Source organism: Triturus cristatus, chromosome 10 (assembly GCF_964204655.1).
Source record: "Triturus cristatus chromosome 10, aTriCri1.1, whole genome shotgun sequence".
Taxonomy (NCBI): domain Eukaryota; kingdom Metazoa; phylum Chordata; class Amphibia; order Caudata; family Salamandridae; genus Triturus; species Triturus cristatus.
Window position 1 is genome coordinate 2,911,973 of NC_140593.1, and position 16,801 is coordinate 2,928,773.

At 51.0% G+C, this 16,801-nt stretch overlaps 1 protein-coding gene across 1 annotated transcript in view; it reads left to right on the plus strand.

Moving 5' to 3' along the window:
- LOC146788700 (NACHT, LRR and PYD domains-containing protein 3-like) overlaps positions 1 to 16,801 on the plus strand; it is a 447,514-nt gene that overhangs the window by 19,786 nt on the left and 410,927 nt on the right. The window contains exon 3 of the mRNA XM_085630084.1: positions 3,928 to 5,644. Within this exon, the coding sequence (XP_085486210.1) occupies positions 3,928 to 5,644 (1,717 nt within the window). The remainder of the gene's footprint in view (positions 1 to 3,927; positions 5,645 to 16,801) is intronic.

Genomic DNA, 16,801 nt, shown 5'->3' on the forward strand with positions numbered 1-16,801 from the left:
CTCCGGCTTTCAGCTGGGGGGGACGCGTGTTGGACCCGGCCTCGTAGAATGGCCCTCCGTGCCTCCGCACCCCCGAAACCTGGTACCTGCAGCCCAAGCACACGGCCCAGCCGAACCTCCCCACCAAGACACACGCACCGACCCGGACGTCCCCGTCCATGGCCTCTCTCCTTTCGGCCACCCCGGGCCCGCGTGCCCACTTCATGCCCCAAGATGGCCGCCCGGCCCCGGCGCGACCCGGGCCTAGAGGCGCCACTCCGGCTGGAGGACATCACGCTTCCAGGGGTTGAGAGAGGGAGGAGCAGTTTCTATCGCACCTCTGAACTCCCCTGGGACGATGGGTTTCGATCGGCCCTCCGGCCTCCCTGAGGGCTGGCTCCGTGCCTGCTGGGTGTCTGGGACTCCTCCCGACCCGGCCCTGAAAGGATCAAAAGACTATAGCAGGAAATCCCGACAAGCGACCCCCAGGTGACAAGACCCCTGCCTGCACAGACTCCGGACATCAAAGAGGGGTCGACCTATAACAAGGGGTGCTCTGGGTCTGTCCGGCAGATTCGACGCTGGAACAACGAGAGCCTGCTGACGTGGTCGCGGCTCCTGGAACTTGGACCCACCTGAGCCCTGCTGAGTGACTCGCGGCTCCCTGAAGATCGTAAGACCTCCGAACTTGTACCTGAGCCCTGCTGAGTGACTCGCGGCTCCCTGAAGATCGTAAGACCTCCGAACTTGCACCTGAGCCCTGCTGAGTGACTCGCGGCTCCCTGAAGATCGTAAGACCTCCGACCTTGTACCTGAGCCCTGCAGAGTGACTCGCGGCTCCCTGAAGATCGTAAGACCTCCGAACCTGTACCTGAGCCCGCTGAGTGACTCGCGGCTCCAACCGACTCTCACGGTCCCGCCGGACCACGACTACAACATCGTATCCCCCAGCTCGAGGATTGTGAGCTGTGCGCCGGATACGTCCCTGCTTGAACCTTTACCAGAGACTGTCCCGCTACCCCCTACCCCTTCCGAGACTCTTGAGCCCGTGCTCACCTTGTACATATTTGCAGTGATACCCTTCTTGATAAAGATTGTTTTCTCAGAATACCCGGTGTGGTCACTCTGTGTCGTGTGGTGCCAGAAGTACGATCCTAGATACGAGATTCCTCCCCCTGGGGAGTCTCCCGCCAGTGCCCGGCTACGATACCTTGAGGGTGGGTCTCAGGGTAGTCAGGACCTCTTCCAGGCTCCTCTGAGGTCGCCGTCTAACAATGGGTGAACTCCTAGAGTGCTTTGAAGTCCTGCACTGGGGGAGCAGTAGGCTCCTCTGTGCATAAGCCAGCTCAAACTGGTTCAGGGGCTACCTGCCCCTGCTCTGGCGCGAAACTGGACAAAGGGAAGTTGGTGTAGCCACCCACTCCCCTGACCCTCCCATAGGAGGGGTCATAGAGCTAGTCCCTCCCTTTCTTGTAGTATAAGTTAGGGAACCCTTGCATTACTAACTAGATATCCCTGGACGACGCTCTGAAGAATAATCCTGGACCTTCGACGTTCCACTACCTCTGGAAGATGGAAAAATCTCCCTTGGAGTCAAGGAGTGACTCCCTTGGCAGGCACCAAAACTTTGAATCAACGGTCGCAAACTTTCCCGCTCCCGCTGGAGTCCGAAGTCCCTGCAGCCCCGGAAGTGGATTTTCGGACTTCTCCAAGGCCATTGTGAGTCCCCAGCGAAGCTGAGGCAAGTGGACCGCACGAGTGACGAGGAACAGCAATACCCGGGTACCGTGCACTATTGTCGAGTGCAATCTTTTCATGACGTTCCATGAACTTGTGCATTGGACCACGTGTGGTCCAAGCCTCCAGCAGGATTTCCACCAAAGATCAGAGGCCTACCTCGTCCTGAGTGACCGTGTGCTCCTGTGAAGTGAATCCTCATGAGGCGTCTTCGCGATCCCTTGCCCGTTGGCTTGTGGGTCCCCTGATGACTTTTCTACAGAACCAAAGGGCTCCCCTGGTTGCTCCAGGCCTGCCCTGACTTACCTTTGCTGGGTGAGTCCCTCAGACCTTGTTGGTCTGCACCGCTGACTTTTTACACTTTCCACGAGACTTCCTGTTACCAAGGCTAGTTGGCTCCAATCCGGGTGCCGACACCACAGTAAGCTGCAGACTTCGTGGGACACACCGAATCCATCTCCTGGTTGTCGTCGACGCCTCCTGGACCTCGTGGCTGAAGAGTCAAGACACCTGTGATCACCTGAAGTCACCCGACTTCCGTTGGCATCCATCTTCCTGGGCCCGGCAAGTGACTTTGAACACTGTCTCCTCTGCTTTCAGGTCTTCTTTCTTCTGAATCCAGCCGTGGATTCCACCGGACACTTCTCCTGTCTTCACAAGCAGCAAGTCTTCTTTGGCTCCCATTGAAAACGACGCCGCGACCCGACACTAAAAGACACCTATGCACCCGTCTTACCTGGGTGAGGTAACTCGAGTACTCTGGTGCTCCTGTGTGTGCTGGTCCTAGAACTACTTACCCTGTAAGTGACTTGCTTGTAGACTCTCCCGAAGTATCCTAGAACTTTAAAATTCCAACCGCGACTTGCTCCATTGAAGTCTATTGGGATCCGCGGCTGCATGCGTCTCCCGTGGGTCCTTTACTTACCTGCCTTGGGTGGATTAGTGAGGCCCCAGCGCTTCTGAAGACCTTAGGCCTTCTCCCTTCTCAAGTCGTTCTTCTTATACCTCTTTTTTAGTATATGGTCTGGTACGCCCCTAGGGCCCCAGTCATATTTGTGCTTAATTTGTTGTGAACTGTTGATTTTTGCATATGTTCCTGAGTGAGTCTAGTAATGAAATCATATATATTTTATATATATATACCTGTGTGGTGTCCTTTCATTTAGTAATTCAAGAGATTATAAGGTAAAACAAGCTGCTTACATTCCTCATAGACTTAGCCTGAAGGGTGCTCTCCACAGCTACCACTAGGATAGCTTTCTTTATAAGGTTGTCTTAAACCTATCTACCATAAGAGTCGAGTTGGACTGGTGCAAGGTGGCCACTTTAACTAGTGACCAGCATATGCCAGGCCAACTTCTCACAAGTGACTTATAGGTTTTAGATGTGTGGGCAATGGTAGTGATATAGGTAGCCTATACCACAGTAAGGGGTGCATGCACCACCTTACCCAGGCTGCAGTAGCAGACCTGTGGTGCCATTTTGGAGTGCTTCCCAGGGGTGGCATAATACATGCTTCAGCCTCTGGTAGGCCTCTGAGGTACCTATGCCCTAGGTACATAGTATACCATATACTAGGGGCTTATAAGGCACTCCAGAATCCAATTAGAAATGTACCTAATGTACATGGAAACCATTTTACAGAGGAAGCTGCTAGGCTGGGGTCCTGATTAGCAGGGCCACAGCCAGACTAAGGTAATAAAACAGTGAAACACCAGCAAAAAGTGGGGGTACCCATGTGAAGCAGATCCTACTCTCCTACACTCTGCCTAGACCTGTCATGGGTGTTCCTCAGTGAGGGGTCTGTGGGTTCTTACTGCCAAGATGTTGGGACGCCTCATGTGCCGGTCATGTCTGTGGTGGACACCTGGGGGTCTTGTTTGGGAGATGTTTATCAATGCTACCATGAGCTTCTCTGGCAGACTGCCTGTCAGCATTGGAACAAACATTTCTCCCATCAAATTCTTGTTCAGGTGTGTAGCCAAAGCCTGTATCTGCCATAATGTACATGGTTTACAGGCTACAGCCCCTGATTGTAGAATGCATCTGCACGACACAATGGCCACATTGGCACACTTCATGGCTGGGACCATACCGAGTATCATTGCTGAATAATTTAAGCTCTTGGATTCTAATGTGCATGTTTGTGTTTCACAAGGAAGAGATTTTGCCCTTTCTAACATGCTTGTGTGAATGTTCTTCTGTCCTCAGGTTCCAGGGCGTACAAGGCAGCGGTGCATGAGAGACACTCCATGGTGGACTCATATGACCCCTGTACAGGCCTTGCCCAGCAGGGCCTCCACGAGCTCTTTGTGGACCTTGTCATGGTTCAACAATGGCCCTCGAATGAGGCTGAGCTGGAATCCTTCCTAAAGACCAAAGGAGGCCTCAACCAGGAGAAGCTGAAGCCACCTGACAGCCAGGGTGAATCCATCAGCATTGAAGGGTTATTTCAGGCACAACTGGATGAAAAGGTACCAAAATCCGTCCTGTTGGAAGGCATTCCTGGAATTGGAAAAACTTTCACTATGCAGAAAGTAATTACAGATTGGGCGTCCAACCGGATGTACAACCAGAGTTTTAAGTTTGTCTTCTACGTGAGGGGCCGGGATGTCACTTCCTCTCAGCAGGATGTCAGTCTAACCGATGTGCTGTTCAGTGACTTCAAGGAACTTTCGCAAACACTGAAAGAGGTAGTCGTGGCACAGCCTGAGAAGGTCCTTCTTATCTTAGATGGACTCGACAATGTGGACATGAGTGATGGGCAGACTTGTCGAGATGTGGCCTTTGACACAAAACTTCCTCCGCGCCTTCTTCTGGGTAAAGTCCTTGAACGAAAGGTTTTACCTGAGGCCTCTTTGCTCATAACAACACGGCCTGGAACACTGACCTGCGTAGATGCCATTGACCGGCACATCACCATCCTTGGCTTCTCCCAAGAAGGACAGAGGCAATACTTCAGTAAGTTCTTCCGCAGTGAGTGTCTCGCCACAGTTGCCATGGACTGTCTCCGCCGTGATCAGGACCTCATCACCATGTGCTTCATTCCCCTCTTCTGTCACCTTGCATGCAGATCTCTCTTGCTGGGTAGTGATTCTGTGCAGCGCCAAGAAACCACCACTCAGCTCCTCACCTCTTTCTACACGTGTCTCCTGGGAAATACTTCCCTGGACTCCGACCACGCCCGCTGTCTTACTGGGTTAGCTCTCCACGGGATCAAGCAGAGGAAAGTTATTTTTGATGACCAGGACCTAAAAAGTCATGATGTCTATGTCACTACTCCCACTCGTTGCTTTCTGAACAAGGTCCTCTCTACCGGGCTGCAGAGTGGACCCCAATACAGCTTTGGACACTTAACTTTGCAGGAACTGTTGGCCTCTGCGCATTGTGTCGGCTCCCACGATGTGGAGGACCCTATACAGGTGCTGGAGAACGTACTCTCCTCCAAGCAACGCAGAAGCGATCTCATGAACTACGGGTTCGAACTCATGTTGCACCACATTCCCATCAAGCCCCTGCTGAATGAAATCCCGGATGAAACGCTCCTCTTGGCTATGGTGCGATTCATGTTTGGTCTTGTGAATGGCAATTCAACTGCAGTGTTGGGCTGTACCCCAAACCCTCAGCTTCAGAAGAGGCTGTTGGACTGGATCCAGAAAGCACTGGCCAAGCAGATAAGTGATAGTGAGCTGAGGCGCCTCCTTTATGGGTGCTTGTATGAAATCCAGGACGACCGCTTTGTAAGACAAGCCCTGAAGAAGGAGCATTGGTTTTACATCCCCAGTTGTGAATCTCGGCCTGTTGACTACACAGTAGTGAGCTACTGTTTGCTGCGATGTGAGGACATGACTTCTCTCTGCTTATCGGAGTGTCACCTCGGCATCCAGGGGCTGAAGGCCCTCGTGTCGGTGCTTCCGGCATGCTCCAGGTACGTCCAGCCAGGCTACCAGCCGCATTCCAACCAGTAGCCATGGGTTAGTTTACATTTTAAACGGTTGACTATCAGTGGGTTCAGAAATGTCATCTGTACTGAAGGAGCTCTGATTGAAGCCCAGGAATGGGGTGTCACTCCCTTGACCTCTCTGGTTGGTCACTCCCTTGACCTATCTGGTTGGTCACTCCCTTGACCTCTCTGGTTGGTCACACCCTTGACCTCTCTGGAGCATTCCTGACATTGAAGCCTACAGAGTGTCAAACTCCAGGCGGATCTAATGCTCCTGGAGCAGAGAATATTTTTACCTTCTTTGCAAACCAATCACTTAAGCCGACGGTCAGGCATTATGTGCATGGGTCATCATTTAGTCTATTTAATCACCCACTCCACCTGCAGCCCCTTTTTATTCACGTACCCAAGTCAATTTGCCTACACACTCTGTTCCACCCATCTCACTGACCCAACTTGCCTACCTTCATTGTCTCCCCATCTGTCTAGCTCACTGACTCGCGTTCTACTTCTTGCAGCGCTTATTATTAGAACCCTTATTGCATGACTTCTTTGCTGTCTTCCTCTTATATTCTACTTACAAGGTGATTGGTCCAGCTGACTGCTGTTCACTTCCTCTTGAGGCAGTCGAACTGGAGGCCTGATGTACCAAGGGGGTCTCACAAGCAGTCTGTGTTCTTGGATGGCAACTACTTGGCGACTCTCTCTTCCCTTTGCAATAAGTCTGACATACTGCTGAGCCTCATCGCCAAACACCCATTCCCCCCGGCCTCGCCGATATGTATGCGGGAGGAGTCCTTTTGTGTTAGGCCTGCGAGCGACAGCACATATCTTTTCCTGCATATAGCATTTCTTGTAAGCTGCTCCTGTTGTGTAAACGGAGTCTTGGGCTCAGCTCTACACGGTTGGTTTTCACACTCACGGCTGAGACGAGTAAACTTTGTTGCATGCACCAGCGCTGAATATGCGAGGCAGGTCATTGTAACCCTGCAGAACCCCACCCAATACATCATTGAGGTGGTGTCCGTGCTTCTCAGTTACTAACGTAGCGGTGGAAATCCAAGCGATCGTTCACTAATGATTTACACACTTAAGATCACTAGGAACAGAATATGTATATCAACATATTTATTTAAAAATAATTAATTTAAAATGCCAGGTTCCAGTGTATCTAATATTGCCAACGTCACGGGAGATAAAACGCAGCTAAGCTTTCCAGTCATAGTGAAAACTGGGACAAATCGTAACATCACAAATTATAGCCCATAATTCCCTCTCTATGCTGTCTCTAAGCGCTACGCTGGTTCTAGCAGATGAATGAATAATAACGTTGAGCTTCGCAGGTGGTGAGCATACTTGGACAACAGGGTTTGATGTCTGTTTGGAATAGCGTGTCAGCTCCAAGAGTTAAGAGACTGTGTCTGTGCGAGAACACAATCCTGGCGCCAGCTCATGAAGGCAGGATGGAAGTCTTTGCAGAGCCTCGGAGGGGTTTGCTGGATGCTGTGGGCTCTAGATCCGCGATCTGCATCTGTGACCTGGGTGACGTTTCTCTCTCCCACCAAGTGCTCATGTGGCAGCCCTTTCATACTGTATCTTATTGAAGATCGAATTTCCAACATCCCCTTAGGAATGTTGTGAGGAAATGGGGCGTGTGTATTATATGGTGTGTTGTGCAACTTCACAGTGTAAGACACTTGCCAACCCCTTTAGGACTGATAGGACTTGTCTGTCAAACCCTCTGTTTCGCACTGGGAGCTGCGGCTCTGAGCAGCGAGACTCTCACAGAGGAACAAGTGTAAAGCATTTAAACAGCATCAAAATCTTCGATGAAGAAATAAAGGAAACTTTCAAGAAATCTAACACAACTTTATAAAACACAGGCTGTATTTGTTTGTATTTTTACACACCACAAAGAAAAAAATCCCCTGGGGGGTTATTTAGATAGAAAATTTACAAGGTACAGTATATTAAACCATTTAGTTCAACCAAGATCAAGCATTGGCAAGTCAAACACATTTAACAGAAACTTTTTCACCAAAATGTTGAGCTAGTTCTAATGCAATCACTGGAGTCATTTTAGGCGAGGGCCTCCAGTACGGCGCCGGTCAGGACGACGAGCAAGGCCTTCGGAACAATCCCCTCCACAGAAGAAGCCGCCTGCAAACCACTCCAGGCGCTTTATCCTCAGTCCAGAGGATTGCTATGGATTGGTCCTGATGCGGAGGATACAGGATGCTATGGATGCCGAGCAGTCGATAGGGGTCTTCCTGCAGGTACTCCTCAGTCCACAAAGGTGATGAGGTGGTCCTGGGTGCGATGTCCCATGAGGTCCTCTCCGATCTGGGCAAAGTCCAGTCGCCACTGTACTACCAGTCGTCCGGTGTTGTGGTCACAGCCAAATCCTTCTCCAGGCTGTAGCTTGCCTTCTGGGTGACCAAGCTGCTCTCCGAAGCCTCACCTGGGGCCAGCAGACTTGAGTGCAACGTCTGAGTGTTGGGTTCTGGTCCCTAGTGCTGCAGGACTGCGGGGAGCAGCGATCTGGGCTACCACTCGCCTTAATAGGCTTCTTCGGCTGTTGTGTCCCTGTACTGAGGATCTGGAGGCCAGACATCTGACTCTTGGAATCTGTTTGCTTTGGTTGGGCTTGAGAGACAACTTCTCCTTGACCAGGACACACCGAGTACAGTTGCTCTCCCTTGCTAGCCACGTCGGTGCAGCCTGTGCAGTCCACGTCGGTGCAGCCTGTGCAGTCCACGTCGGTGCAGCCTGTGCAGTCCACGTCGGTGCAGCCTGTGCAGCCTGTGCAGTCCAGGTCAGTGCAGCCTGTGCAGTCCACGTCGGTGCAGTAGGTGCAGTCCACATCGGTGCAGTAGGTGCAGTCCACGTTGGTGCACCACTGCACTCTGCATCACTGCACTCTTCTCTTCACCACTCCACTCTTGTCTATGCTACTCCACTCGATTCTACTCTGTGGCAATGCATCCTACCTCACTACTCTACTCTGCACCACTCCACACTGCACCACTGCACTCTGCGTCACTGCACTCTTCTCTTCACCACTCCACTCTTGTCTATGCTACGCCACTCCATTCTACTCTGTGGCAATGCATCCTACCTCACACTACTCTACTCTGCACTACTCTACTATGCACCACTCCACACTGCACCACTGCACTCTGTGTCACTGCACTCTTCACTTCTCTTCACCACTCCACTCTTGTCTATGCTACGCCACTCCATTCTACTCTTAGCCAATGCATCCTACCTCACACTACTCTACTCTGCACTACTCTACTATGCACCACTCCACGCTGAACCACTGTGCTCTGCGTCACTGCACCCTTCTCTTCACCACTCCACTCTTGTCTATGCCACACCACTCCATTCTACTCTTAGCCAATGCATCCTACCTCACACTACTCTACTCAGCACTATTCTACTATCCGCCACTCCACACTGAACCACTGCGCTCTGCGTCACTGCACTCTTCTCTTCTCCACTCCACTCTTGTCTATGCCACACCACTCCATTCTACTCTGTGGCAATGCATCATACCTCACACTACTCTACTCTGCACTACTCTACTATGCGTCACTCCACACTGGACCACTGTGCTCTGCGTCACTGCACTCCACTCTTCTCTTCACCACTCCAGTCTTGTCTATGCTACGCCACTCCATTCTACTCTATGCCAATGCATCATACCTCACACTACTCTACTCTGCACTACTCTACTATGCGCCACTCCACACTGGACCACTGTGCTCTGCGTCACTGCACTCTTCTCTTCACCACTCCACTCTTGTCTATGCCACACCACTCCATTCTACTCTGTGCCAATGCATCCTACTTCACACTACTCTACTCAGCACTATTCTACTATCCGCCACTCCACACTGAACCACTGCGCTCTGCGTCACTGCACCCTTCTCTTCTCTTCACCACTCCACTCTTGTCTATGCCACACCACTCCATTCTACTCTATGCCAATGCATCATACCTCACACTACTCTACTCTGCACTACTCTACTATGCACCACTCCACGCTGAACCACTGTGCTCTGCGTCACTGCACCCTTCTCTTCACCACTCCACTCTTGTCTATGCCACACCACTCCATTCTACTCTGTGGCAATGCATCATACCTCACACTACTCTACTCTGCACTACTCTACTATGCGTCACTCCACACTGGACCACTGTGCTCTGCGTCACTGCACTCCACTCTTCTCTTCACCACTCCAGTCTTGTCTATGCTACGCCACTCCATTCTACTCTATGCCAATGCATCATACCTCACACTACTCTACTCTGCACTACTCTACTATGCGCCACTCCACACTGGACCACTGTGCTCTGCGTCACTGCACTCTTCTCTTCACCACTCCACTCTTGTCTATGCCACACCACTCCATTCTACTCTATGCCAATGCATCCTACCTCACGCTACTCTATTCAGCACTACTCTACTATGCACCACTCCACGCTGAACCACTGCGCTCTGCGTCACTGCACCCTTCTCTTCTCTTCACCACTCCACTCTTGTCTATGCTACGCCACTCCATTCTACTCTGTGCCAATACATCCTACCTCACACTACTCTACTCAGCACTACTCTACTATGCACCACTCCACGCTGAACCACTGTGCTCTGCGTCACTGCACCCTTCTCTTCACCACTCCACTCTTGTCTATGCCACACCACTCCATTCTACTCTGTGGCAATGCATCATACCTCACACTACTCTACTCTGCACTACTCTACTATGCGCCACTCCACACTGCACCACTGCACTCTGTGTCACTGCACTCTTCTCTTCACCACTCCACTCTTGTCTATGCCACACCACTCCATTCTACTCTATGCCAATGCATCATACCTCACACTACTCTACTCAGCACTACTCTACTATGCACCACTCCACACTGAACCACTGTGCTCTCCGTCACTGCACTCTTCTCTTCACCACTCCACTCTTGTCTATGCCACACCACTCCATTCTACTCTATGCCAATGCATCATACCTCACACTACTCTACTCTGCACTACTCTACTATGCGTCACTCCACACTGGACCACTGTGCTCTGCGTCACTGCACTCCACTCTTCTCTTCACCACTCCACTCTTGTCTATGCCACACCACTCCATTCTACTCTATGCCAATGCATCATACCTCACACTACTCTACTCTGCACTACTCTACTATGCGTCACTCCACAGTGGACCACTGTGCTCTGCGTCACTGCACTCCACTCTTCTCTTCACCACTCCACTCTTGTCTATGCTACGCCACTCCATTCTACTCTTAGCCAATGCATCCTACCTCACACTACTCTACTCTGCACTACTCTACTATGCGTCACTCCACACTGGACCACTGCGCTCTGCATCACTGCACTCTTCTCTTCACCACTCCACTCTTGTCTATGCCACACCACTCCATTCTACTCTATGCCAATGCATCATACCTCACACTACTCTATTCAGCACTACTCTACTATGCGCCACTCCACACTGGACCACTGCGCTCTGCGTCACTGCACTCTTCTCTTCACCTCTCCACTCTTGTCTATGCCACACCACTCCATTCTACTCTATGCCAATGCATCATACCTCACACTACTCTTCTCAGCACTACTCTACTATGCGCCACTCCACACTGGAACACTGTGCTCTGCGTCACTGCACTCTTCTCTTCTCCACTCCACTCTTGTCTATGCTACGCCACTCCATTCTACTCTATGCCAATGCATCATACCTCACACTACTCTACTCTGCACTACTCTACTATGCGCCACTCCACACTGGACCACTGTGCTCTGCGTCACTGCACCCTTCTCTTCTCTTCACCACTCCACTCTTGTCTATGCTACGCCACTCCATTCTACTCTGTGCCAATGCATCCTACCTCACACTACTCTACTATGCGCCACTCCATACTGGACCACTGCGCTCTGCGTCACTGCACTCTTCTCTTCTCTTCACCACTCCAGTCTTGTCTATGCCACGCCACTCCATTCTACTCTGTGCCAATGCATCATACCTCACACTACTCTACTCAGCACTACTCTACTATGCGCCACTCCACACTGCACCACTGTGCTCTGTGTCACTGCACTCTTCTCTTCACCACTCCACTCTTGTCTATGCCACACCACTCCATTCTACTCTATGCCAATGCATTATACCTCACACTACTCTACTCAGCACTACTCTACTATGCACCACTCCACACTGAACCACTGCGCTCTGTGTCACTGCACTCTTCTCTTCACCACTCCACTCTTGTCTATGCCACACCACTCCATTCTACTCTATGCCAATGCATCATACCTCACACTACTCTACTCAGCACTACTCTACTATGCACCACTCCACACTGAACCACTGTGCTCTGCGTCACTGCACCCTTCTCTTCTCTTCACCACTCCACTCTTGTCTATGCTACGCCACTCCATTCTACTCTATGCCAATGCATCATACCTCACACTACTCTACTCAGCACTACTCTACTATGCACCACTCCACACTGAACCACTGTGCTCTCTGTCACTGCACTCTTCTCTTCACCACTCCACTCTTGTCTATGCCACACCACTCCATTCTACTCTATGCCAATGCATCATACCTCACACTACTCTACTCTGAACTACTCTACTATGCGTCACTCCACACTGGACCACTGTGCTCTGCGTCACTGCACTCCACTCTTCTCTTCACCACGCCACTCTTGTCTATGCCACACCACTCCATTCTACTCTATGCCAATGCATCATACCTCACACTACTCTACTCTGCACTACTCTACTATGCGTCACTCCACACTGGACCACTGTGCTCTGCGTCACTGCACTCCACTCTTCTCTTCACCACTCCACTCTTGTCTATGCTACGCCACTCCATTCTACTCTATGCCAATGCATCATACCTCACACTACTCTATTCAGCACTACTCTACTATGCACCACTCCACGCTGAACCACTGTGCTCTGCGTCACTGCACCCTTCTCGTCTCTTCACCACTCCACTCCACTCTTGTCTATGCTATGCCACTCCATTCTACTCTGTGCCAATGCATCCTACCTCATACTACTCTACTCTGCACTACTCTACTATGCGCCACTCCATACTGGACCACTGCGCTCTGCGTCACTGCACTCTTCTCTTCTCTTCTCTTCTCTTCTCTTCTCTTCTCTTCTCTTCACCACTCCAGTCTTGTCTATGCCACGCCACTCCATTCTACTCTGTGCCAATGCATCATACCTCACACTACTCTACACTACTCTACTATGCGCCACTCCACACTGCACCACTGCACTCTGTGTCACTGCACTCTTCTCTTCACCACTCCACTCTTGTCTATGCCACACCACTCCATTCTACTCTATGCCAATGCATCATACCTCACACTACTCTACTCAGCACTACTCTACTATGCACCACTCCACACTGAACCACTGCGCTCTGCGTCACTGCACTCTTCTCTTCACCACTCCACTCTTGTCTATGCCACACCACTCCATTCTACTCTATGCCAATGCATCATACCTCACACTACTCTACTCAGCACTACTCTACTATGCACCACTCCACACTGAACCACTGTGCTCTGCGTCACTGCACCCTTCTCTTCTCTTCACCACTCCACTCTTGTCTATGCTACGTGTGAGAAGTTGGCCTGGTATATGATGCTCACTAGTTAAAGTGATCACCTTGTACCATGCCAAGCAACCCTTATGGTGTGGTTGTAAGCCAACCTTTTCGGACTAGCTGCCCTAGTGGTAGCGTAGGCTAAGCAGTCTTTGAGGCTAAACTCGTGAAGCGTGTTAAGCCAGCTGTTTTACCAAATGCAACCCCCTTTTATACCAATGAAAGGACACCACACTGATATATATTCAAAATATATATGTATTTATTTCTCAAAGTAACCCCTAGTCTCTTTATGAGCACAGGAGCACAAATCGTCAAACAAGATTACAGTAGAATACACAGAAGTTGCACTCTATATGGATAGGCCCTGGTGGCCGCTCAAACCATATACTAAAATAGTGGTATAAGTACCACGAACAGAAAAGGGAAAAGGCCTAGGGCCTCTAGAATCGCTGGGCCTACAAGGAGCTAACTTCAGTTAGTGACCAGGAGGTCCACGGGTGGCGTGTGCAGATCAAATAGTCACACGCGTGCTCCCATAGGTTTCATTGGGTGCGTAAAAAGTACAAAGTTACTGCAAAAAGGATCTTCCGGATGGACTAGGAACTCAAGATTTGGAACACAGGCACTAGAGATGTAATACTACACTTGGGCACAGGTGTGCCAGCTTTACCTCACCCACAGGAAGCGGGTGCATAGGCCTCGAAGTGCGTCAGGTTTCTTCTATCTGTTCCGTGGAGCTTGAAGACAAAGATGCTGCAGGCGGTCAGTCCGGGAGAGATGCAGTGGATCCAAGAGTGGATCGGAGATGTTGAAGACCTGTAAGCAGAGGGGACAGTGTTCACAGTCACTAGCCAGTGACCAGCGTGGCACCAGGTGGGTACCAGGCAATGTCGGGTGCAAACAGGAAGAAAGGTGTAGCTTGTCTCTGCAGCCACGTGGTCCCTGGAGGTCGACAACGTCCAGTAGTCTGTTCACGAGCTGTCCCACGCAGGCTCTCGCTGTCGGCGATGTCGGCGACTTGATCGAAGCAAACAAGCCTTGGCAAAAGCAATTGTTGTAGGAGATGAAATAAGCTGATGGTTCTGACCAGCAAGGTCAGAAGGACTGCTCCTTTGGAGGGGAGCAAGGGCCAGTCTGGAGCAACCAGACCAGCGGTGTATTTCGTGAAGTTCGTCGCCAAGATGGCTACTAGCCAGCGGGCCAGCAACCGGGTAGGCGCGTCGAGTGGCAAAATGCAGAAGGGCCCCACGCAGATCGTAGAGATGCTGGAGGGCTCACCTTTGGTGCAGATGCTGCTCGAGGGTTGGGCTTCTCAGATCCCAAAGCACAACTTGGAGGGAGTCTCGGTTGTTGCACTTGTCAGCTTGTCATGGTCGTTTCAAGATGGCTGGCTCCACGTGTCTCGGTGCCTCCAGGGGTCTCCTCTTTTCAGAGACTGTGGATCGGGCGGTGAGAGGTCTGGAGGTCCAGGTCTTGTCAGTCTCTGGGCTCGGGCTCCGGCGGGAGGCGGCGGCAAAGCAGACGTTGATTCGCTGGATGGTGCTTTGTCGTACTTTGATATTCGGGAACCGCGTAGGGGACAGGGCCCTACCCCTGTCTATCTTGATATTAGCGAACCGCAAATGGTAAATGCGGCACGTACGAGTGCTTTGCGTGTCGTTCTAGTTACGAACGCACTGTGTACACGTATTCTGCTCAACTACGCGGGTTCCATTTTGGAAGCAGTGGCCATCTTGTCATTGCCCTCACATAGGCTATGATGGAGTTAATACGGGCCTCACAGTACATGAGCTTTTCCTCTGACTTCTCTGTGACCTGGGCAGCTGGCTCTGCTGCCCCGGGTCAAACCGGTCTCACGAGCTCCCCTTCCTCCGTCCACCTGTGATTCGTATCAGGGCTTGGCCCGTCATAAAACCCTTTCATTCTACACAATCCCCCGGCTAATCTCTTCTACACCTGCTTGTTCTTGCTTTATTACTTGTTTCCCAAAACAGGAGATGCTCATGTTTATTGGGGGGTCTATTTACTTCAAACATGGGATCTGAACCTTCCGGTGTAAATCATTGTGGGCTGGCCGAACTGGAATGTGGGATGGTCATCATGACTCTGTCTTTTCTTTGTAATGTACACTTGCATATTGCCGTATCATAAACCAAGGAATGTATGCCTGGAGCATGATATCTTGTACTTAAGGAGAAGTCCGTTCCTATAATTTTCAGCAGTCTCCTGAGAACATACACGCTGTTGTACTTCTAGGATATCTGTCATTGGTCTGCAGCCAATAAACGATTCTTTGACTTCACCCAGAAGACTCTGTGTTTCTGTAGGTCCGGAACAGGGTGAAACCCCGAAGTCTTAGGGTGTGTGCCCCTGCACCGCTGGGTCTAAAATACCCAGTACTTCAGCTTGCGTTAGCAAGGTGGTCACTCCCTGACCACAGGGGAGATTTCCTTCAGTCTTCTGTGCAGCAGAATGTCGAAGTTCCCGTCTTCTTCTTAGTTTCAAGTTGATTCCAGGATGTCTGAAGTCTTAGGACACAGCTCCTACCTTTAAGCGGATTCTAGGGGCCGGACTACCTGCTAGGTCCCTCCCTAAGGGTGGGACCAGGAAGGGGGGTGGTTACACCCCCAATCCTTTGTCCAGCTCGCCCCAGGCCCGGGACTGGTGTGCCCCAGGACCGGTTTGAACTGGCATATGCACCGAGGCTCCTTGTGAGCCACAGGCATGTCTGGTTTCTTTCAAGCCCTACCTGACCAATACACAAAATCCTGTCTGGGGTGGTGCATGCACCTCCCCTGGCAGGAAACCCTTTGTCCACACCTCCCAAGCTGGAAGGACGCCCAGCAGCAGGAGGGCAGACTTGTGTCTGTGGTGGCAGCATCCATTTTGTGGAGCTGAGGCTATGTCTGATTTTACCCGGGTTTCAGGTACTGTACATGTCGTGTCCCTCTAGAAGGGTGGAATGCTAACCCCGTCGCCAGAATTGGCGAGGGGTTAGTATTCCAATTCGTATGACACCTTACTCGACATGTTTTGATAAAGCCAAACCAAAGTTAGCATTTAACCGCGAGGTTCATAATGCACTTAAGAGTATATGGTATGACGATATCTGGAAACAGTAGAAGGAAGTTGTTCCGACCACTGCAGACAGGCTCAGCTCATGCCAGAGCACCATCTCACATGGAACCAAGCACTCTGCCTTCAGGATTGTTAAGGCCTGCCATAGGAGTGACTTATAGGTTAACATGTGTCCCATTTAAGGTTAGGTATAGGTATACTATACCTAAGTAAGAGGTGATTACACCAACTTACCCCAGCTGAGTGATCAGCCAGTTGTGTCAAATTGTTAGGCCAAGCCTGGGGTGGCATAATACATGCTTCAGCCCCTGGCAGGCCTTGGGTACACCAATGCCCTGGGTACCTAGTGTACACTGGTACAGGGGCTGACAGGGTGATCCACTTCCAATTGGTTATGCACCTAGGG